This window comes from Poecilia reticulata, linkage group LG19, assembly GCF_000633615.1.
Source record: "Poecilia reticulata strain Guanapo linkage group LG19, Guppy_female_1.0+MT, whole genome shotgun sequence".
NCBI classification, from domain to species: domain Eukaryota; kingdom Metazoa; phylum Chordata; class Actinopteri; order Cyprinodontiformes; family Poeciliidae; genus Poecilia; species Poecilia reticulata.
Genome location: NC_024349.1, coordinates 19,265,037 through 19,290,042, shown reverse-complemented (window position 1 = coordinate 19,290,042; position 25,006 = coordinate 19,265,037). Strand labels below are relative to the sequence as shown.

The 25,006-nt window shown below is 39.5% G+C and overlaps 1 protein-coding gene across 1 annotated transcript in view; it reads right to left on the bottom strand.

Moving 5' to 3' along the window:
- grid1b (glutamate receptor, ionotropic, delta 1b) overlaps positions 1-25,006 on the bottom strand; it is a 457,252-nt gene that overhangs the window by 49,701 nt on the left and 382,545 nt on the right. The window contains exons 4-7 of the mRNA XM_008437664.2: positions 22,974-23,027; positions 16,136-16,309; positions 10,487-10,648; positions 6,674-6,793 (exon numbers count right to left, since the gene is read on the bottom strand). Of these exons, the coding sequence (XP_008435886.1) occupies positions 6,674-6,793; positions 10,487-10,648; positions 16,136-16,309; positions 22,974-23,027 (510 nt within the window). The remainder of the gene's footprint in view (positions 1-6,673; positions 6,794-10,486; positions 10,649-16,135; positions 16,310-22,973; positions 23,028-25,006) is intronic.

Genomic DNA, 25,006 nt, shown 5'->3' with positions numbered 1-25,006 from the left:
AACCAATTCTGTTCTCTATGTTAAACCTACAGTTTGTTTTTTTTATTGAACGCTATGCTCCTGGAAGTCGTTTATAGTTTAAATTTATAAGAGAAAACCATTCAATTTCACTCAAAATGCAGCAGAAATCAATTTTTTCTCATTATGATTTAGTACCAATATATTGGCAGATATAAATCTCTCTTTCTTAATTTTGTTTTGCTGTCCCAGAAAGTTTGAGTTCCACAAAGTCAAACTTTCCAAAACTTTATTTGAGAATCCTCTCACCTAACACCGTGTTCCTCTGAGGCACACCGATGCTGGTTAGCAAACGAAAGCTGCGACCCAGCTGATGTTTTTCTATCTGGTTTCTCTTGAAAGCCAAACATTACATCTGTTTTCTTTTCTCTTTTTTTTGTCTGTTTTCTCACAGCTTTTTCATTTTCTGTTCTGCTATTATCAGCGAACCTAATTTGGTGTCTCTTTATAGGATGTCCAAGAGCTCAGGAGCCATTCATCACTGCCCACGCCTATGAGGAAAAAAAAAAAAAAGGACTCCATCTTTGCCGCTTTGAAAGCAAAAAATGAAAAAGGAACAAAATATCTATCTTGTTCAATGTATTATTCATAGAAATTAGCAAGCTTCTAGTTTTCAAAGGCACAAATTGTTGTTAACGACTTCAAATTACCTCGGGGATTTGAAATTAGCACCGACCGAGTCTCATTTTCGTTCTCCAACGTTTCTAATGGATTCATTTCTGAGGAGACGGTAACAATGCGGGACCCATTATAGACAAATGGGTGGGTAATTTCTGTCCTCGGCAAAATAACACAAAGCTCCTGTGCTCCTTTGTGAAAAGTACAAGAGAAAGAAAAGTGTCGGCAGCAACAAAGATGAGGCGGAGGGACGAAAAGATGTAAACATGCATTGATCATGATATACTCTGCCATTCATAGGCTCAGTATGTTTCATTTAAAACACAGCGGCTCTTATGGACGACGCCTTGCATTTATTATTTAAGGTCAGCGCAAACATTTGTCTACGTCGGCCAAATAAACGCACAAGCGGATGACTGCTGATTGCGAGGGAAAGCGCAGCTGGCGGAATATAAATTAAACACTGGAGAGGCTGAGGAGATGCTGGAGTTGCGTCGTCTATTAAAGGATGAACAGCAGCACACAAATCCACCGGCGAGCGGACTAATCATCTAATTTCGCCATAATTGGAGAGTTCTTCAATTCTCCCATTTTTTTTATTTTTTTTTTTTACTTTCTGCGATGGGCTCTTGAGAGTTCTCAGATCGGAGTTTGAAACCCGCTGGAACTAAATCTGGCCCTATTAAAAGTTGGAGAGGTTATCTGTCTGCCGCAGTCATCCCAGAGGCCGTCCGGCGTCTGATTAAAAACAGCCACTCGCAGACACTCCCTCTGAGAAAAGTGGGCGAGAGCATAATGTCTTCTGACACGCTGCCATCTGAAGAGGATGGGGTGGGGAAAAGGGGAAAAAAAATACCAGTTTTCTTTCTCCGTCGGTTGCAGGAGGGCGATTTACCGACAACAAATTGGTGGGACGACGCATCAGAAGTGAACGAGATGGGAAAGACGAGGACGGATGGGATGGGCACGTGGGAGGAGGTTTGAAAGACCAGACCTCAGACGTACAAGTTTCTCAGGGAAACAGGGAAATAACATTTCAATCTCCATCAGGTCTGATGTGAAGGTGGAAAGTGGAGGTGTGTGTGTGTGTGTGTGTAGGGGGGAGGATTGGGAGGGGAGTGGCGTTTCATCTACGGGGAAAATTTGCTTTGAGGAATGGCCTTACGAGGGGTGAGCAGAGCCGAGAGCGGCGCGCAAAGATGGAGATGGAGATTGGGATAAGGCGAACACTGTAGGGGGAAAATGAATGGAGCGTGTGCACATAATGAGAGCGAGAAGCTGATAACTCACTGCTGGCCACAGAAAAACACCTACCCACACGCCGCAAACTCTATAAAACTTTTCCGTTTGAGCTCGACTCTCGTCGTCGTCATCATTCTCTCCCGCCAAACGGATTCACTCTGGAAGCAGCATAAGTAATGATGCTGGATAAGACGCATGGCTCACTCTTGGCTTTGGATCAGAGAAATCGGACAAGTGGCGTATAAAACGTCCGACGTACAGGACGGACACTCGTTTGGTATATCGTCTGCCCCCCCCAAGAAAAACAGCAGCAGGAGTTTGTAATTTCAATAGTAATCAGCCTGATTAACGCAGCGTGTTTGTTGTCTGGTTGTGTTTCAACRCAATTATGCTATTTATCTACAATGTCTGCTTATGAGTGACACCAAACCACTCACAAAATGGGCATAACAAGCAATACAATGGAGTCAATACTATCCAAATCAGATTTATTTGTGGGTTAAACTTAGCAYATCTTAAATTGTATCTAGTTAATTTTATGCAGTGTAGCAGAAATATAACTTGTCTTTACACTGAGAATATATTCTTTTACTGCCAGCTGCTGGTATGTATATTCTGTGCACAAGTTTCCAAAAGAGTTTGATGTGTTCAGCTAGCTTTTCTTGATCCGATAAGATTCCATAATCTGCGATTTCTCAGCAGGTGTGGTTATTAAGCATGTATTTCCTGACTTTCAGTCTGTTAGTCTGAACACCTAGGCCCTTTCAAAGTAAGTCTGTGACGACTTTAAAAGTTATGTGATGTGTCCTTGGGTTTGGAGATAAGGTCAGGGGCACCAATGTCAAAACTCAGCAAGTTGCTTTGTATCTGTAGGACGCTAGACTTCAGACAAGCTGTAAATAGACTAAAGGAAGCTGCAGTTGCCCCTCTTAAGTTTGTTGCTTCTAGCCTTGGCATGGTGTTAAAACCCCTGTATGCTCCAGAGTAGCAAGGCTACCAAAACATTTAAGGAAGTCCTCCTCATTTGATTTTAAAGTCGTATCGCTTGTGTAGTGTCATAACTAGTCTTGTCAAACCAAAATAAAAAGCTAAATCCTATCAGCTATTTGGTCCACTCGGGGTGGGGGGGCCAGGAGCTTTTTGTGCTAGAAACCCTTTTGGATGATGTTGCGTTAATCTGGTTTTAGGTGGCCTACAAATTAAAGGCCGGGTTCAGCTGCAAGCTGAGATAACTGGGAGCAGGTGCTTCAGAAGTTCCCGCACAACACGCCGTGTTTTGAGCCTGAAAACGGATGTTTGAAAACCAAAGAAACGACACAAAAGCCATCAGCGTTTCCAAAGCTGAATGCAAATGAATGTCACATAATTGATGCAAAATGTGCTGTGTTTTAATATCCATTTGTTAAATTTGTTTAGAATATATGCAGAGTGTGAGGTCTGCGCAGTGCGTGTGTGTGTCGGTGTCTTAATATGACTGTATTAATGTAGCAGCATGTGCACAAACACGCATGTGTAGCAGCGGACCTGCATTCTCATAACGCCCATTATGCAACCCAGAGGGAGTCATAACTCAAAGAGAAGCCAGGTGATTAAATCTTGATTACTGCAGCAGCAGCAACTCAGTGTGCGAGTGTGTGCTCCGCTGACACACACTTCCTGCGGGATGATAAATCATCTGAATTGTTAGACACACGGCCAAAACAGCAACAGCATTTCTGTGAATGTCTTATGTGACCAAATAAATAAATAACTGTTAAAAAGAGATTTCCATTTACATGTGGTCCCTGATCCTGCRTTCAWCTGCAAACTTATTTTTATTGTTAGAAAAAAAACTGAAAAATGTGTAAACCTCTCTGATGGTGTTGTTAATGTACTCTTGTTCTGCTTTGTCTTTACAGCTTTTCGGTTTTTTCCCCCTTCATTTCCTCTCTTYCAATTGGAATTTGTTCGTCTCTGTTGTTGCCAGCTCCCATTTCCGTATTGTATTTTATTTTTGCGTCGTCTGCTGCTGCCATGTCCATACTTTCTACCGCTAATTTTCATTCRTTTTGTTTGTGTACATTTTACCACCTGTTCTTTATTATATTACCAGCTCCTCTGCACTGTTTACATCCACCTGCTGCTCTTCCCTTTGCCTCGGTGATTGTTAGTGCACTGTCGTTTTTCTTTGGGTCTTCCCATAACACTTTTTCAATTTTCATTCGGATTTTATTTTACTTTCAAATTCTTATTTACTTTGATCCTTCACTTTATGCCCCCACAGCTTAATATTTCCACATGACTTATCCTTTTACAACATTCTCATTCCTCTCAGCCCGTATTTACATTCCTTTTTTTTTTCTTACCCTTTTCTACTCTTTTTCATTCCGTTCATATTTTCTTTCCTTTAACTCCATTTTTATTTTCCTKTTCTTGAGTTCTTTTCCAGTCAGTTCTCTTTCAAACATTTATATCTTTTGTTATATTACTATTACAGCATGTTTATTCTTTTTCCTCTAGGTCATTTGGTGTGTTTACCTTAAAAACGACAGTACTGCATATTTTCCTRGCACAAAAGCAACTGTGTCACCTTCAGTTGTTACAAAAATGCTGCGTATACCAAACATAGCTTGAAAGAAATTTGACTTTGTAATTTGATGCTGTGAATTTGAGTCTCCGTCTCTTTAAGACGCCGTTTCCGACATTTCGTCTTCAGCACATTATCACAAGCATGTTTGTCAATTTCCCCATTTGCAACCATTTTTTGGCTATTAAGTGGATCATGTCTGAAATGTTTTCTTTTTTATGACCAGTTAAAACAACTCATACAAGGACATTGGTTCATAGTATTGGCTGAAGGTTGTGCTTTTTTTATTATTATTTTTTTACAAAGTGATTGAACCAATGCAGCTTTGCATGTCATAATTAAAAACMCTGCACTAACATGCCCTCCAGTGCCGAACATAATAGCACTATGAGATCTTACGCGCCATCAGAGAAAACGAGACTGATTGAATTAGTGGGTTTTGTGGGCGACAGAAGTTAATCATAAGTTCCATTATTGCACAACATAATCAMGTTTCTATTATCTCAGACTTGTAAAGCATATCACTGGRCGGTCAATGTGATGCTCGGAGATGCAGCGATGTCTTGCAGGGTTTAATTATATTTCGCAAATCGGTAAAGCCACGGAAAGATAGCATCTTTGTGTATTTACAGGGTGGATGGAACAAAATTCTTCTGATTGTTAATTAAAAYCTCATTCGTCCTGTTAAGCACTAAGTGGTTTGATGGCAATGGATGACTGTGTACGGATCCGAACGCGAACGCTTTTCATCAAGGTTACCGTAACATGGTTCAACAACTTTTTCAATGATTGGAAAATTAATGAACTGACAAGTGTTTGTGCTCACTGCTGCATAAATAATGGGTAAGTCAACAACTGTGGGTCCCACGAGGCACTAATGGGGATCCAATGGTTGAGACTCATGGGGAAAAAAATAAATAAAAATATCAGGATTGTGATTGTTTCTTAAAATGACACACAACAACTGCGGATATTTATTGTTCTGGTCTGATGTTGCATGTTGTGCAGAACTGTTGCTGCAAAGAATCAGTTGTTTTCCACAAAAAGGTTTAACTGGAACACCAGTCCTCACCTGTTGCRTCTGAAAACAGCATGATCTCATTTAAATATCTGCTACAAATKAAAATGTGTTMATTAAATTCTAAAATGTGTSAATTATTCCTAGGTTAATGTTGTTAAAATGCTTAATTTCATCTCAAATCTCAAATTTGTATAATCTGGTGCAACCACGGCTCCAGTTATTTCCTTTTTCATTATGTCTTCTTAATAGCATGTGCTGAAGCGCCAGTAAACACATGGCCCAAGTCACCTAACTCGTCCCTTCTTCTAGTCACAGCAGCCATCTTGTCACAAGACCAGTTTGGTACAAGCAGTCGTTTGAGAAACGTGTGTATTGTTTCACATCTACCCCAAAAACACACCAGAAAACAAGCTCAGACATTCTCAGATACGTTAAGACATTCATGGCAACCTGACATATTATAAGTCGTCTAGTAAAATGTATAGATTTCCATAAATCCTGGTTTGTAGTTTTAAAGAAGTGGAATATCGTGATCTCCTCATTAGGTGGCATGTGGAACACATTCAAAATTCAAAAATACTTTATTGATCCCAAATGGAAATTAAATAAAAATAAACTAAACATGATCCATTCAGGCCTTGATGGAGACTATTTGAGTTATTAATTCCTGATTTCTAGATGGTATAAATCMTTTCAACATTCAGAGACTTGACTTGGTCTTTAAATTTGAGATAACGATACGTAAAAAAGTTGACCTTCACTTTGTTGCAATTCTCTCCTTGTCAGAATTTTAGCTCAGAAAAYTGAAGTGCGAATGTAGTTTGAGGGAATAAAAGTTTACAGTGATCTGCTGCATTGACCCTTCGAAAGCTTCAGGTATTAAACATTCAATCTTCAAAAGAACAGAAACACCAGGTGCATGTYCCCCTGTGACCCCTGGATGTAATGCATCMCTACATTACATCTCAACAGGCGTAATGACGTTYAACTGTAATGACAACAAAAACAGCCAGCAGCGCTCCTTTGTCCAGAATAAGGCAGTGCTGTCAAGCTCTGTGCCAATGCAACCTGCAGGGATTTGGAGAACCGCGACGTTTGTGAAAAGGTTTCCTAAAACAGGCCGACCGTGTCACACGGCGAGGCAACTAAAAGTGACGGCTGTGCAGCGGGACATGTTCAGGTTCAATTCCAACTTTACGCGAACTTACCCTTTTGATGTCTTTGCCGAAGGTCTCGCTGAAACTGGAGCCGAGGATCTCAAACTGGACGTGGGAGTTTGAGCCGCTCTCCTTAAAGTCCATGACTCCTGTCAGACCTGTGATGTTCCCCTGAAACGACGGAGGAGCAGGGAGAGGGCGAGAGAGGAGAGGATGGTAAAAAAAAACGAAACGGTCAGCAGTATTTAACCGTATCACTTTATCAAACATGTCCGCCTCGCTTGTTTACTGGACTTTTCAAAAGAAATGACGATTAATCCGGGTTAAAAAATGTATGAATTAATGAAATGAAAATATAATTAGCAAGTTGATTGTTAGAAATTTTAAATACATTTAATTTAGCAAATCTTATTGCGATAAGATTTGCTTAATTAATAATAACTCCTCCGTCACAGTTTATCTATGTAAGCGCCTTGTTTTAAATAGTTTTGGTCTAAAGTTAGTCACAGGCTCTTTTTCATGAGATTGTTGGACTCTGTCAGAAGTCACGGAAATGACAGYAACTCAATCATCCTCGCAGGAAACATCTTGAACCTGCTGGTCAACTGAAAGAYGCCGAACCTGCTTAATAGTGACTCACTGCGTACGGCCCCCGGTYTCAGACAAATCTAAGCATAAATTCTTCAAGAAGGTTGTCTTACATCCACAAAAACGGTTTTCGCACTGTCAACATTTAAAATCCAGCTCTGTCCAAAACCAGGACAATTGACCATTTATTTATTTAATTGGGGGTCCGTATCTATTTGGAAGACCCATCTGTGCGAAACTTTAACTTCTTGGCACGTTACTTTACTAGCATTTTCACAAAGTCTGCTTCTCGTCTGGGGTTAACATACACACATCGTAAGACTTTTCTTCTGGGCGYAGAACAAGTTTCCTTCCTTAGAGCCATGWTGACTTAATATTCCCAGGCTGCTTCTACCTGTGTACAATTATTTGAATYYGAAGAAGATGGCACCTTCAGGCATCTGAAAATACCACCCAAGGATAAATTGCWCTTCTGGGGATCCACAATTTTTTTCCTTAATAATGTCACAATGTCACTAGCAAGGTGTTGCCTTAAAATACATCAGCAGCTCAAGTCATGATGTCAATCAAGCTGTAGTTAAGGTAGTRTATTTTTTRTAGTRCATGTAAACATTTGGTCCAAAACATAAACATCAGAATACGGRYAGGTTTGCTTCRTAAGCTAAAGATGAGCCAGCCGTTTTCTGTACTCCTCTCGGTCTTTCTGAAGAGTTTTTGCAGTGATAGAAGACGCCATGAAAACTATCACAAGAAGTTGATAAACTTGTTCAGTTCATGTTGTCTGTTCCATGGAAAGGCTGTGGGTAAAATGTCAATCCGATGACCTACGGTAGCTCCTATTGCATGTGAAGTAAGACTGAAGACAGTCATCACAACAGGCAGAAGACTAAATGACCCAATGTTGGGCGTAAAGGTCAACTGTGGTGTTGCCAGGAGAGACGTCTGGGGCTCAGAAGGGCTTTCTGTAAAAACCTGCCCGCCATCCGTCCGTCTGTTCCTCAATCACTTCCACAAACATTTCCTCAGCTAAATGTAACATTATGTGACACAACTCATCTTGCCCTCTGTCACAGTCCCTCATCAGCAAAGTAGTGAGACGGAAAGTCTGAGCAAAATTTGAGTCGGACACAAGAGTAAAACYTCTTGACTTTGATTGAATGTAGAAACAAAAAATTCGGACAATACACCAGGAGCACAGTAATTTAGGAAAGAATRTCTTTATTRAAAATCAGAATAAAATGCCCCCAATCAAAAGTTGAAGGTCAAAAGATTTTCTTCAGAATAATAAATATGTAGAGCTGCACCAGCAGCAAATTTTGGACTRATTGAAATTCATCTCTTAGATTTATAAATAAAATGATTTGCTTTTTGTAATTTCTAGTTAAGTTGTCAMAWKTCAGCGCTTTCACACTACATAGGCCAAGAGAGCTTTTAAAAGGGTGTAAGAGGCACGGCCCTTTTTCAAGAAAAGGCTGAGATATAATCAGGATCAAGTTCCACTGAAAACAAGCAATTTGRTTTCAGGCTTTGCTTCTTTAACAGTTAAACCTCTCAACCTTCAATCATTGTTTTATTTGTTTTTGTTTTGTTTTGTTTTGTTTTATTGCAAGTTGAACTGCCAGGAATTTAAAGTTTTTCTTGGAAGCTAAAAAAAAAAAAAAAGCCAGACTGGGAGTGTGTACCTGGACTAAAACGAAGGTCGTGTTTCTTCATTATGTAGTAAGAAATCAAGCCAAACATTGAATATTTGAGGTCAATTGAATGCACCAATAATTCAGCGATGCTGTCAGTATTCACAGTGAGCAGCTGCATCAAAAGTAACACGCAACAACAAAAAACACGATGTCCGCATGAAATCAGGCTCAGCGTAGAACTCCTTCATTACCYGGAGTTTTGTATCTTTCATCGGTATCGAATTATATTTTATGTTTGACTGCATTGTGAAATCGTCTCCTCKGTGTTACCTTTATGAGTGTTTTAGAAAAACAGGAATGACCCTAACRAGCTCTGCGGTTGTTACTTTGATACACGTCAAAGACCCAAATTGCTGTTTTTTTGTTTGTTTTTTTTTCAATAACAAGCTGCACATTTTGCTCTCAGGGACTAATCAGCACGGCTGAAAAGCTTTTTTTTACCAATTAGAGCATCAGAACGAAAGCCCGGCTGGAATTATGAGACGCATCAGAATCAGGTTTCACATCAGTGTCATGTTTACAGTTCAGGTTCGATTCAGCTTCTGCTAACTGGAGGTGATTTATTCTGTGTCTTGTTACCATCCGCATGTGATGGACAAATCCATCCATCCATCCATCCATCCATTTTCTTACACCCTTGTCCCTCGGTGGGGTCGGGAGGGTTGCTGGTGCCTATCTCCAGCTAGCGTACCGGGCGAGAGGCGGGGTCACCCTGGACAGGTCGCCAGTCTGTCGCAGGGCAACACAGAGACACACAGGACAAACATCCACGCACACACACTCTCACACCTCGGGACAATTTTGGAGAGGCAAATTAACCTGACAGTCATGTTTTTGGACTGTGGGAGGAAACCRGAGTACCCGGAGAAAACCCACACATGCACAGGGAGAACATGCAAACTCCATGCAGAAAGACCRGRGCCGGGAATCGAACCCAGAACCTTCTTGCTGCAAGGCAACAGCTGTGCATAAATAAATAAATAAAATTCTCCCATTTTAAATTAGGCTCAATCACATCTGTGAAATTTCTTGTGAAATCACAAATTTCTGTACAAATTAGTATGTAATTACACATTGTAATTAAATTGTCTTATTAAAGCAAAATGCGATTTATAGGTGATAATGGTATTTACTGTCTTGTAGCAATTAGCACAAGGCAGTGCTAATTACCACTGTCTTGTGGTAATTAGTAGTTTTTCTATTCTGCTTTATGTCAGTTGTTTATGTTTTTTTGTTTTTTTTACAGTCTACCCACACACTACATTTTAATGTGGCTAAATTTACAAACACGTTTCTGTTTGCAGGAAGCAAAAATTTCTGACGGAGATTCAGCTCATTTAAAACTAATGGTCTAAMTTACACAAYATCCAACAAAAAGTAAAGATCAGGAATGCATATATTAGAGTTTTTATTCCTGACACCTATATACACGTACCCACCCCCCCTAAAAGAAAGRAACATAATAAGTACATTGAGTGCAACAATGCACAACRCTGATTACACCCTTCAAACATGAAGTAATTGAAGAAAATCAGAGAACTGAATGAAGCTAAATGATGAAGGTCAGGGCGTCATGCTTTACCTTCTGAATGGTCTCCAGCATTGACCAGCCTCCGTTCCACGGCTTGGTCGACTTCCTGATGCAGTTTAGGCTCGCCATGCTGTGCCACTTCCTGTCCTCCAGCTTCCTGTAGAAAGCGTTGGCCAGCATCAGCACGCTGTCGTAGAGGTAGAGGTTGGACACCTGGTTGGAGAGAGTTCAGAGGGAAAGGTCAAAGGAGGAGGAAACTTATCGTCTCAGGGAGGAGACGATAAGCTGTGACGAAGCTCGTCGACGCAAAGATGAAGGCGGTTTGTGAGATTGTTGGGAAAAGATGCAGGATGTAAAATGGCAACTGTCATCAGTCTGGATGAAAAAGAAGTGATTTCATGATAATACAATCACTTTAGCTATATTGGAAGAGATTTTTGTGAATTTCTATAGAGTTGGGTTGGCCAAAAAAAACAGTAGCGACAAACTACACGGTGAAACGTGGCCCGCTAAAATTGAGAAATGTGATTTTTGGCTCTGCAGTCAGAGATGTCGTTATGCTGCCAATAAAGCTTATGAAACAACAACACCCGCATTTAAAAGATGGCAGGGATTCCCCAAAAGGCATAAAAGTGTTGAAAAAAAAATACAATCACAAAAACAGAACTGCATCATTTGCAACTCAGTGACAACAGGGACAAACTGAGCCATTCACGTGAGAAATCAATAAAAGAACTTGTAACATGACCATTTGGGTTGAATGGTCCACATAGGTTGATGATTGACCACCGGTCATCAAAATTAGCATGAATGTAAGGGGAATTAGAAAACCACAAATGGGTTCATATATACATAAACCCTCAATTTCTCATTCATTTCTCATTTCAAAATCTCATTCTCGTCGCTGGTAATTTACTGACTGATCATAATTACTACACAAAGCCTAACGTCAAAAATCAAAACTAACCATCCCCTCAAATGTGGGGAGAAAAAAAAAAAAAAAAAAAAGCTTTCCATGCCAACCCACACACTGACCACACGTGTGACACATCTGTGGAACTGCATCATCTGCCAGCACAAATCTAACACCACCAAGAGCGCTGCTGGCACCCGAGCGCACAGACGAGCTGGATGGTGTTGAGACGACAGTCAGCTAGCAGCCAGCCTGTCCACATGTCACCCTGACCAAGCACCCAGGAAGCACACTGTGGCACACACACACACACACGCGCACACGCACACACACACACACGCACGCACACACACATACACGCACACACACACACACACATACAGGCAGGAAGGAGAGACCAAATGCAGGGTGACAAATGAGCATCACGTTGTGCAGATAAGCAGAGCTGACTGGCATGAAGGCCACGCTGCACGCTTCCACTGGCCCTCACACACACACAGATGCACACACTTCTCTTTTCTGTGTCCTCTTTGGTCATGGAGAGACTAAAGATGAAATTTTACATGACAAAGGCAATATGAAAGGGAATGATGGAAGGAGAAGGGAGATAGAACGTTACTTTTCAAAAAAATATATATATTTCCACATAAATTCAACTTTTCTGGGTTTTTTTTGGTCTAAGACTTTCAACTTTTTCACCATTAATTCTCACAGAGACATTTGACGCTCTTTTGCACAAACGATTGAAACAAATGTCCTCATCTCGCTTCTTGCCGAACGTTCCAGGTGAGAGGGACGGAGAGGGTCGGCAGAGAGGATGAGGGTAATGATGGGAGGTGAGAAATGGAAGAAGAGGCAAATATTCTCAGGTCATCTCGAATGGCCAGAGGAGACAGTGAAGGATGAAGAAGGGAAAAGAGACGAGGCACGAGGGGGGAAAATAACCAAGACAGCTGAGCCGGTTTCACGGGGAAAAGACGAGACAAGAGTCTGAATGAAGAACAAAAAAAAAAGAAAAAATTAAAGCGAGAATGACATTGGTGCTCGATGCTTGACGTGGCGAGGAAAGAAAAAAGAGAAAAGAAAAAGAAAAACTGAACTCGTCTCCAGCAAATGTCAAAACATGACGGGGAAAAAGCCAGCATTTGTCAGTGTTCATTACAGTAATTGTTCTGTTTGTTGTCTTTAAATGTCAGCCCCACATCACCGCAGAGATTTCACAAGTGGAAATAACACTCAGTGTGAGTGGGAGGAAGATTGTGCCTGAAGATGAGATGCGACCAAATTTTCTGGAATGAGACCAATTTGAATTTGTTTCTGGTAAGGCGTGCTGACAGATTACATCAGGAGCTGACGGCAAACACTAAAGCCGAGACGGAGAGCGAGCGAGAGGTAGCTCTAAACCACAAAAAACCCCCCAAAAAACAAACAAATCTAAATGAAACTGCTCGAGATCTTACCTTCTTACGGTGATTTTTTTTTTTTTTTTTTTTTACTATTTCATTCATGAATAATACTAAGTACATCTGCATCCAAGAAATATAAGTCAAAAGCAGGTTTATAAATTTTGGTCTTTACTTTCTCTTTCTTGCCTTTATACTAACTACTTTATAATAGTTTTGTTTTTGTGTAAGATCTACTCAGTAAAAACAAAAAATCTATATCTGAGAAAAAAAGAGAAGTAAATGTACAAATCAGTAAACTGTTGTAGGTCCTTTCTGACGCTCTTCTCTTTTACTCAGCCCAATTTTACGTCAAGATTTCACTCTGAGGACTGAGATGGGGTCTAATGGGGGGTAAAAAAAAGTCAATTTTGTGTAAGGATCAACAATTTCTGTGATTTGGAAAGTATATTTTGAATCCTCCTCATCCTCCTGAGACACCCGCATTTATGATCCAGTTTTAGTGGTAGATGAGGTACTTTTCCATGTATTCCCTGTTCACTGCAAAACTCAATTTAAGACTCATTTGACCAAAGTCATAGTACTTTTCATAACAATCCACACATTTGCATTTGTAATGGTAGGACTGAAAATGCTTCTCCCTGGAAAAAGTCACAAACAAACAGTTACCATGTGGAAAGTGTCATATTGTTGCCATGGAGACTTTGACTTTTTTAAGCCACGGTTACTATCGACATCACTGAACTTTGTGGCAAAATAAAAGGCTAACTTTGTTTGCCACTGTTCCAATAGTTGCACATTTTTTTAAATTATCGCCTCGACTGTGGATGTGGGACACTTTATGCTAAGAGCTTTTGTCTTGCTGCCATTTTCAAGAGAAGGAACAAGAAATAGGCCTCTGTGTCAGACCTTTTACACTGAACGAGAATACAAGGATTACTAAAAAAACATTTATACATAAGTTATGGGGAGGAATATAAAAATGATCTGAATGTCGTTCGCCCAGGGCACCAAACAGGCTAGTACCGCCTCTGTCGCTATCAGCCATGTGACTGGCTGACTCACTATTGTTGTTAACAAGCATTTGAACAGGTAAACATTACAAAGTGAGTCATCGTCTCCACATGTTAAAACGGGCTTTAGTGTGTGGAGTTTGGTATTCTTGAATCATTTACGTTCCTTCTGTTCAGGATGCAAGCAGAAATGCGGGAACGCACAACCCGACTCCCTCTGATTAAAGCAAAATATGTTAAGCATCCAACCTAAAAAAAAATTACAGATGTAGAGGGAAAATTTTTCATACAAATAACAAGTAAGATGGCCTTTTCTGACTCTGCCTTAAGAAGACCACTGCAAACTATGACAGCTTTATTCCTTCAGCTTTTCCTAACCGGAGCTCTCGCTCTAAACTGATTAAATACCGCCATCATTTTATGAATTTGGCTGCTTATTACGTCTTCCTTTGCCCTTCATTAAACAAAGCAAACCCTCTAATTACTCTTCCTGTTCCCGAAAATGAACCTTTTGTGCTTTTGTGGCTGGGAAAGACTAAAATTGGTTCAGAAGTGATGTACAGAATTTGAATTTTCATGTTTAGCCGTGGAGGTCAGGCCTGTGTTTTCAACCCCTTTTCAAATGCCTGCCTGCCTGTCTGTCTGTCTGTCCTCCAGGAGGAAGAAGGATGAGGATCCTAATCGAAAAGAATAATTGGTACATACAAGGGCGGCAATTATTGGGAATAAATTAAGCATTGCAAGCACACAAAAAGTTGAATGAGAAGAATGTGAAGGTTTCATTTGATCAAAAACACTGAAATAAAAAAGAAATTATTCAAAACCACGAGAAAACCCCCACCACAATATACTGGTAAAGATTATCTGATTTATCGGCACCTTCTCGTGGAACTTTTGAGAAAGTTTGTTTTATATCTGAACATTAAACTTCTGAAAGCCAATTTAACCCTTTTATGCATAATGGTCACTACAGTGAACAGCTGTCTGTCTAAAAGCCATTTTCTTGTGCCTCTTGTGGATTTTTATGTTATAAATGCACACAGACCACTGAAGTGGACACTAATGCATCATAAAATACACCATCAACTACTGGCCACCAGCTGCAAATGCTATAAATTATTTTAGTTAAATCCAATATGGCCGACAGACAATAAAGCATGCCGACCGACCCGGTCCCTCCTTTTAATGTAGACGACTCCTGCAGGTAAAAAAAATATTGTGACATCAGATAACCCCTTAAGAATACTACTACTGATGTATTTTTCCAAACAACAACTTTGTATTTTCAGAAAATCACAATTGATCAACTGAAAAAAAATTTCCTACCTCTTATTATGCCTTCAGAAAAATCTAAATCTGAACACAAAGGATCATAATTCATGCATGAAAGGGTTAAATATGGCCCACAAGAATCGTCATACCTGAAAGTTATCAAATCGCAAATGTCTCGGCTGCATAATCAAACTTTAAATGTGGAACTGCAGCAGGCACAGATGGTAAAACATGTGGGGGGAAAAAAGTCCAAAGCTGCAGATTGTAAATGACAGTAGAGTGATGTTTCCATTTAATTATTTCTGTCAAAAATGCTAATAAGAAAAAAAAAGAGTTGAAGTGAAATTCTATCAGATGGCTTCATGCATTCAATGCACTGATTAGCATATATATCAGGGGAACACAGTGAAATCTCCAGCTATCAGTGCAACGAATCCCCTTTAGTCCCGTTTCCTATGCATTGAAATGATCACCTGCTTTCAAAATGAGGTGAATAATTCACAGCGCGAGTCTTTTGAAAGCCCGCTGCTTTTTGGTCAGGCTCTCGCATAAATATACATACGTTTTGGGTGGATATTTTTCCTCAAAATATCACGCRTGCATATTTAAATGCGTGCAACCTGCGTCATCACAGAGTCATCTGAGCCAAAAATGTAAGGAGCAAACCTACTGGGAGAGCATTTGGAGGTTTATGTCATCTAATCGATGTCATAAAATGCAGATGTGATGTTAATTCCTGATCATCAAGAGTCAAAACAACAATTCTGTGCCTTGATAGTAATTATTTTAACAAAGATGTGTTTTGTTTTTTTTTTGGTTACTTTGTCTCCATAAACACACACGCACACAAAAAAAAGTTGTTCAGACTGTTTATAAGTCTTCAGTAAGCAGAAGCTGACAGATGTGTAGAACCAGCCTTTTCCTTCGCTGCATGTTTCCCAACCTGATGTACAACTCAAACTACGGCAGAGGTGGAGAGTGGGCACATCACCWTGCCAACCGGTGTCAGTTGCAAACTAAAACTTACACATCTGCTGCTTGAACATTTCTGACTGACATACTGACAGTGGTTATTTTTTTATTTGATTTTTTTTTTTACCTCCAGGTTCTGCAGGTATCCTTCCTGCGGGTCGCACAGCAGCGACGAGATCCGGTGGTTCTGCCTCACGCACCGGGTGCTGCTGTCCTTCCACAGGGGGAAAATCTGTCGGATCACAGTCATGCGCCCCAGCGCGCTGTGGGTCAGCTCCAGGATCTCCGTGTCGCTGATTTCCTGCGGTCATGTAAGCAAAGGGGAAGAAACGAAAGGCAGAACAAATRTTTTGCCRTGAGTTCGAGGCGTCTCATAAAGCGGCGCGCRACTCTTTCCTCTATATGACGATGTCACGTTAATTAATACGACCAAGCAGCCGGTTTTAAATCATAAGAGCGCAGTCACGCTGTCTCTTAAAGAGCTTCCTATACTCGTTCGTATACATGTTTAACTGCTACAACAAGGAGAAAGCCAATTATTTTCTTGAAGGTGTAATTATAGATAGTCCCCATCTGAAGTAAAGTAAACCCACTCTGTTCGGTTTCTCCTTATGTCGTCCTCATCCAATTAAACATGAAGCTGTAAACAKAAGTGATTCAGGATTTTTTTTGTTTTTTTTTCATTCACTGGGAAGAAAACAAAAAAGAAAAAGGTTTTAAATGTCAAAAAATCGGGGGCCGTAAAAGCAACCGAGACACAAGACTCACTCTGTTATTTCTACTRAAATATAATTTATTCCATCCACATAAAAAGTGGCAGCTGCTTCACATTAAAATCTCRACGTGAACCCCATATTTTAAAGGCTAGACAATAATTATCTGTGCTGGAAACTATGTGTTTGGTTTTTTTTTTTATAGAGGTTTTGTCTTAAGTACCAAACACTTTCTGTGACCAGAAGAAGACCCTGTGGTCATCAGCATATTTCTTCACTTTGCTGTTAAAAGTACTTGAGCAATCATGTTTTTCTTTTCTGAGACCAGCTGTGAAATGAATTGACTTTAGAATGAAGTGGTAAAAATGTGATTTTTGTTTCGTTTTAACTTCTGCAAAATGAAGAATAAATTCGAAGAGACCAAAGCGCTAAAATACAAAGTTGTTAAAAAAAAAAAAAACTCATATTAATTTAAATGTATTTCTTAATTATTTATGTGAAAATCTAATATAACTTTTTGGATATTTTTAAATCAGAGTTCATTCTGTTCCACAGACCTTGAAATTTCACTTGCATGTAATAAGTTACTTCATATTTCTAGCATCAGTTGGATGTCRGCATTAGCCAAAGTCATATTTAAAAAAAAAAAAAACAATCACCAAAATGGAGACTAAACTGCATGTAATGCCACATTAAACGATAAACCACCTCCATTCAGGCACAGGCAGGCTTAAGAGGAGCCGACGGCAACAGCAAACAGGAAGTGGACGAGTTGCGGAAAGAATCAGATAAGAGGTTTTGGAGGGCAGTGATTTTTCTGAGAAACGCAGAGCGACGCCGTCTCCAGGAAGCAGGTGAGGAGGCTGTGCAGAAAAATGCGTTAATGTCTGAGAAGTTTTTTGTTTACCGCAGCTCAAGAAAAATGAATAAGGTTTATTACAGCCTAGCAGCGGGTAAAACGTCTTTATAGCAACTTCTGGATCACGTAAAAAGCAAAAAATAACATTACAGCGTAGAAGTGGGTTGTTTTACATGTAAACCTTAAAATCTGTGGTGGATGTATTTTAAATCTACCATTGTGCTTCAATAACTCGCGTTAACAAAAACGCAGTGAAACATGTGTAGCAATTGGACCGGTTCTGCTGGCGGCTTCTCCCTGGTAAAGGGGAATTCTGCTCTCAGAATGAGAAGTTTCCACAAAGTGTCTGGTTGGCTTTCCTTAGACAAAAAACTGTTTTACCAATTTCAGAATTACACTGCATTTCACTATGTTTTCTTTTAAAAAACTAGCATCAAATTGAAATGTACAAAAGTGCCTTTAAATCTGTCTGTATGATTGGATTTGTTGTGATTTGACACTATTTATATAAACTTATTGAACTGAATTGGATAATTCAATTCAATTCAAGCTTATTTCACCAAGGGCAGCACATTAAACAACGCAACATGTCAAAAACAAAGCAAACGTTGTTTTCTACCCAAAGGTTAATTTGTAAACTCAGTGCTTGGTTGGACCTTTCTTAAAAGACAGCAGTTTTTCCTTTTTTTATATATATATTTCTAGACTGGAATGACCTCTCTCTAAATGACTTCACAAAGTGTATTTTTTAATTCTTTTTTTTTTTTACTTTGTAAAACGTTTTTTGTTGTTGTTCATAGGCACAGCAGAATTAAGGTTTTGATTCCTAAACCCAACAAAAATGATTTCAGTTCATGCACTTCACCAACTTACTTCACTCATTAAAATCGTAAAGTGTTTTTCGTATCTTGTTTTATTTTATTAATTTTTTTTTTTTACCAAGTTTGTTTACTTCATCAGCCTAACTGACACGTTTTGGTTTTCAGACCACTATGAATTTTGTTTACTACACCAAAACAAGCAAATTAAGTTACTAAAAAAATAAAAGTCCACATTTCACCTTCAATTCCTGTATCCTTCTAGGTAAACAAACACAAATAAATCACATATTCATCTTTCACACATTAATATTTCACTAACACATCCTTCAAACCTCAGCAAGTCTCCGAAAACAGAGTAACTGGAACGGCTGCAGGTTAAGAAAGACCTTCTGTCTCATGTTTGTTCAAAGAGGTGACTTTTTTTTTTTATCAGAGGAAATTAGTTCAAAATGTAAATATGTTTTGACATCTTATCAACAAGTAAGTTTAAAAAAAACATCTAAACCATAGCAAACTTTACCAGTAAAAGCTAAACGTATATTTCCAGGGGTGAAAGTAGGCGAGTACGGTCGGGTATTCCATTTTTTTTTTTTAGATTTACTTTATTGTCGATTAAAAGGAGCCCTCCAACTCTCACCGCCTACAGACCAACAATTACCCGCTGCTTGTGTTTCAGGCACTTACGGCAGGACAGAGAAGAGAAAAATGAAAAGGGATAAAGGAGAAGATCCCAGACAGAGCAGCGCGACTCTGATGGATTCAGTTGTCAATACGGGTGACGACTTTAACGGCTGCAGCGGGAGCAGCCGTGATGTAACCTGGCGAGGTGCTTTTTGTTCACAAAGAATTGGATTTACATTTCAAAGAGAAGCACCCGGTGTCATTTACAGTTATCGCATTTCGTGTCTCGTTAACGCCGCCCGTTTCCGATAAGTTCCCCGGGTAATTAGGTTTTGTTCATCAGGAAGGCGGCGTTACGTACAGCCATGAGAAGAAAAACACGAGATAAAAAAAGAAAGCAATAAATAAAAAAGAAAGTTRAAAAGTTACTTTTTGAACACTTTCAGGTAAGGAGATCATGGCTTGGGGTACAGAGTTTTTTTTAATATATATATATATATATTTTCAGTTCTGAAGTCCAGTCTAAAGTCCAGTGCAGCCAGTAGATCCTCACTAGCAGCACAATCTTAAATACGTGTCTCACAGCAAATTCCGGATCATATTYATCTCAGCTGACTGACTAAATGTTTTTTTTTTACATAGAAGTGGGTTTTTAGGATCCGTTTACATTTAATCGATATTCCTTTTATGGAAGGTCAGCTCCATCATATTAGTATTTATTTCATTTTAATCCGGCTACGGGGAGTTGGAATGTTATTTTCCTGGTGTTACTCATGGCCCGAAGAGTCTCTGGAGTAATAACAGCCTGCGTTTGTTCTCTGTTTGTGAAAAYGTCTGTCTGCGTCACTGACGTTCTGATATTGTGCAACGTTTGCAAACAGGTATTTTTAATCCAGTTGGTTTTTATTAGCAGAGCTGTTGTTCTGAAATGTTCAGCCTCTAATCACCTTTATTCATCTTTATTCTCTTTCTTTCAGATCATTTTCTTCAGATTAGTTGAGTTGAATGGATGTATTTTGTTCATATTCCTGTGCTAAGTTTTCTCTCTCTCTCTGTTCTTCCTTTGTTCCACATTCCAGGACTTGACAGAAACGGTTCTTTTGTTTTCTGAACTCAGCGTCTGAGCAGCTTCAGTGTGCTCAAAGTCATTGTGTAGATTTTTGACTGTTCAGAGATAAAACGTGACAGCTGCTGCTTCACACACTCAGACCCATCCATGTGGTTTCACTGTGGYCCTGCTGAGATCTTCACTCCTTCCTCACTGCCAGGCTTTTTGTCTTTCCTACCCCAACCCTGATACTTTCCCTCAGTTTTGGTTCAAATGCTTATTTTATTATTATTTTTTATTCTGCCAGTGTTTTGGTCTTTCACCTTCTCTCTAAGTATGTCTTTGTGAATTGATTTGTTTATAGTAGAACTGCTGGGACCGGTCACTGTAATCGATCTCAACAACGATGATAATCCTTCACTATCAATCAACGTTCTTTAGTGTTAATGTACTTCAAATAAGGTGACAAAAAGGTTGTTAAAAACCACACCATGGATGATTTAGCTGTGAAGAAAACACTCAAGTAACTTATTTTAAGCAATTATTTGTCCAGTAGTTTCACTCCGCTGCACTTATTTCCACTCRACTAACATTTTCAAATATTCATCACTACTTATACTTGAGTACAATTTCTATTCACCCTGAGTTAGTTCACTGAATAAAGACTAAAGATGTTTAAAATAACACATTATGTTTGTAGATACGGTTCATATCTATGCAGTTAAGAGGTGAAGTGTACATACAGTAAATGGTGCATATTGTCATTGAGAGTACTTTGCACTGGTTTTACATGCATTACCTATTGTCAGTACTGACTTCAGTAGTTTCATGTTAATTTTTCCAACAAGCATTTCGTCTTTAGTTAGTTGTTTTTGTAAGTATGTGACTTTACTTTGACTCTTTTATTTTATTCAGTAAAGTACCAGATTTTTTGTTTGTCTGATTATTTTTTCTCATCCTAACCACCCTTAGAATATTGGTGAAGAACATCCTCAAAACAAAAACAAAATACTTTGCCCACATGAATCTGTTACAAAAATAAAGAAATGTAAAGGCTTGTGGGATTTTGTGATTAAAAAAAACAAAAAAAAACAAGAGGTGAAGCTTTTAGGTAGTGATGTCAATAAGAAAGAATTAAGAACCGTTCCCATTAACATTTACCAGCATTATAACATCAACCCTATTTTTTTTTCTCTTTTTTTTTTTTTTACATCCATTAGCTTGTATTAAAGACACAACACGTCTGATAAAGAAAACCGAGACATGTTGTGTTTGGTAGCTGTGTCAGAGSAGAGGACACACAGAGGAGATAAGTCCAGACACCATCTGTAGGTGACAGCAAATCAGGAGAGCAAGCTGAGGCAGGTTGTGGCGACTGAGAGGAGGAGAAAGTAGCTGCTCTATAATTAAGGGACACACAGAGGTTTGCCTGCTTCAGAGCAAAGGGACAGATTCAGGGCTTATAGTTTGTAAAAGCTGGCTGGAGGTAAACGGGCCGTCGCTGGAACAAAGATGCCGCTCTCCACAGTCGACTTCACAAGAACGTAGAGTCCAGAGACATCAGAAAGGGGTTTTGACACRCTGCTGTGGTTACTAACACCAGTTAGCAGTAAAATAAGCAGGAGCTGTAAGGAAATTAAAATGTGGTAAAATAAAAGAAAATGTAGAGAAAACAAACATTTATCCGACGAGAGAGATACCTGCAGGGTGTGCGTGTGATATAGACTCACAGGATATTTAGAAAGATAATTCATTTGATTTAAAAATAAGCTGGAAATAAAAAGTAATTAGCTACTGAAGAAGTTCTCAACGTGGCATTCGGTTCATTTGTTTTGGTTCAGGAGCGGTTACTGTATAAAAGAAAGAATATATTAAGAGTATAAAGTTGTTATGAAGAGCTGTGAGTGATTTATTTTGGTCTATTTGTTTCTGCTTCAATTAAATTGCCGGTCAGTCCGGTTGATTGGTCGAAGATGCACAGATGAATCCGATAGAGTAAATATTTTATGTGTATGAAGTCGTCACGAAGCCCTGAGTTAATTTTTATTTATTTTCTTGGCGTGTTTGCTTATGCTTGAATTACATTGCCAATAGTCCAAGTTAGTCTGCTTGATTGGTTGATTATAATATCTGTGCATTATAATGCACAGATGAATCCCATAGTTTCCTGGCCTTGAGCAAAGCTTTGGAGATTTGCGTCGTTTCCAATTTATAAAAGTGCGCAAACATCCATGGCTTTCACTCTGAACTTAGGTTTAACGTGTTCATGCTTGAAAAGCAGAGTTTGGGAAAGGTGTAAACGTTAAAGATGATCCTGCATCAATAATACCAAACAATGAGCTTCATCTACGGCAGGAGAGGCACACACCAGTCCTAAATTTTATTTTAYTTTTATGAGTTCCTGCTTCAAAACACAACRGCTTAATTAGTCGTTCTCCTTCATTTATTTGATATGTGCTGAAGCAGGAAAACACAGGAAAGTTGAACACAAAGTCCAATCAACACCCGTCACACCCTGCTGACYGTRCTGGTSAAGTATTATTCCTAAGTTGTAGAGTATAAAGTRATYATGRGTCCACCAGTGTAAGGTTTTGAGACAAAGMCACTGAATGGATGCATTATCCATTCAATGAAATTAAAGAGACAGTAAAGCAGCATGGTTATTACAAGATGATACGTCGTGTTGTGCCTTACGTTTTCCGTTGTTGCGAGATTTTAATTTGTCAGTAACAATTTAAACTGAATTGCAGTCATCACAAAATCAGTTCCTGGGCAAYAAATAGGTCCTTTGACCAGACTTTTGACATTCCTGCTTTACAACATAATGAAACACTAAGGCTGCCTTCTCCATCGTGACTCGGAGAGAAATTTTGTCTCACGGATTTAACATCGTGGCATCTTACCTCATTTACAAACACCCAGTGACTGTCCTTGGAGGCCAAATTTGTTTCCACAGCCTGCAGACACAAACAGAGAGAGAGAGAAACGGGGAAAAGTTTAGATCAATTACTCTGGCTTCATGTAAACTTTCTRGGTCTCAGATCCTCCCATTTGGCCTCGGAGCTGCTCTATCACACCAAAGACACGTTGCTTTGCTCCACTCCTATTTGCTCAGCCTCTGCTGTTTTCCAATGATGGGTTGCTCTGCCAAATGTCAACCAATAAAAGTTTTCCACAGAGACCCGGCCRAGTACTGAAAACTCTTATCAAAGCGCTGCGAGCTCGTCTRGTTCGGTGTAGCTGTGTGATAATCCCAGCAGCGTCCAACCGGCTTCTGACTGATGATAACGAAGAGCCGCGCCGAGTCGAGCCGATAAGGTCCGCGTTTTATTCCGAGTCCAGATGGGAACTGCTGGTACCAGCTCGTCACCTTCTGTAAACGGCAGACATGAACGCAGAATGCAGGGATGAAATGTATATAAAAACTGATCACTAACAGGTGATTAAAGTCNCTGCTCTATCACACCAAAGACACGTTGCTTTGCTCCACTCCTATTTGCTCAGCCTCTGCTGTTTTCCAATGATGGGTTGCTCTGCCAAATGTCAACCAATAAAAGTTTTCCACAGAGACCCGGCCRAGTACTGAAAACTCTTATCAAAGCGCTGCGAGCTCGTCTRGTTCGGTGTAGCTGTGTGATAATCCCAGCAGCGTCCAACCGGCTTCTGACTGATGATAACGAAGAGCCGCGCCGAGTCGAGCCGATAAGGTCCGCGTTTTATTCCGAGTCCAGATGGGAACTGCTGGTACCAGCTCGTCACCTTCTGTAAACGGCAGACATGAACGCAGAATGCAGGGATGAAATGTATATAAAAACTGATCACTAACAGGTGATTAAAGTCKTATTCTTACTTAAAAGCTGATAGAGAAGCTTCCTTTTCGAATASACATGGCCACTGAATACACATGGCCAGACTGAGGAGGTCAGTGGTGTTGCACTGACCTCCTGGATCAGGGGAGTCTTTATTTACACCTTATTAACATAAGTAGTGTTTCTGATTTAATGAAACCTCAAATAGAGCTGCAAAGACTGAATTTAATCAGCACATTTAATTGATTTGTATCCATTCCAGTAGTGTGGCAAACGCASTTAAACAATGACACAGTTGAAGGCAGATAGATTGTCTGCTGGYGTTTCCATGATTTTGTTTTTAAAAGGACCAGGCTATTAAAACAGACTGCTACAATGGTACAAATCAAGAGATTATATTTACCTTCATAGTACMCCGACATAAAACAAGTCAAATACAACATAAAGCCTAGCTTAAGGACGGCAGCGGCGGTCTTCTATTGCAGAAGTCTTTGTAGAAGCATTTATAAAAGCATTTGGAGTGTAAAATAAAGCAGCACCCCTACCAAGTTCAGAAAAAGTCCAAAACCTAAGACCACAAATTACATTTTATTTAGGATTCCAGACAAAATATCAACTGCAAGTCCCAATCAAAGAATCTCTGTGGGGCTGTTACYGGACCACACTCAGCTCCTGACCTCTGTTTTCATCCTAATCGCTGTGGTTTTATATCATCTGCATTGTTCAGGCTGTGAGCTGTAAGATGCTGTAATGAAACAGCCCAAATAGTGTCACCAATGCATTTGTGGTTTAAAAAAAGAAAAGAAAAGAAAAAGACTTGTTTCTGAGGGGAAAATGGTGAAGCAAGAAAAAGCAAACGTAAAAAAAAAAAAAGTGACTAAATTTGCTCCGAGTAAAATTAATTGATTTTGTGAAATTCATTGATTTCGTTATGTTTCCATCTGCTGCTGGAGCCAAGGTGCAGCTGTTACAGGTCATCTAAACTATTTCATCTYATATTCTGAAGATACAGAGATTCCTAACATGGCAGCACTTTGCATTCCAATCCTTCAGAACCTAAAATAAAGCATTTATTCAAAGTACGTGAGACGTTTCAAGTTATTATTTACATTGCATTGAATTTAATA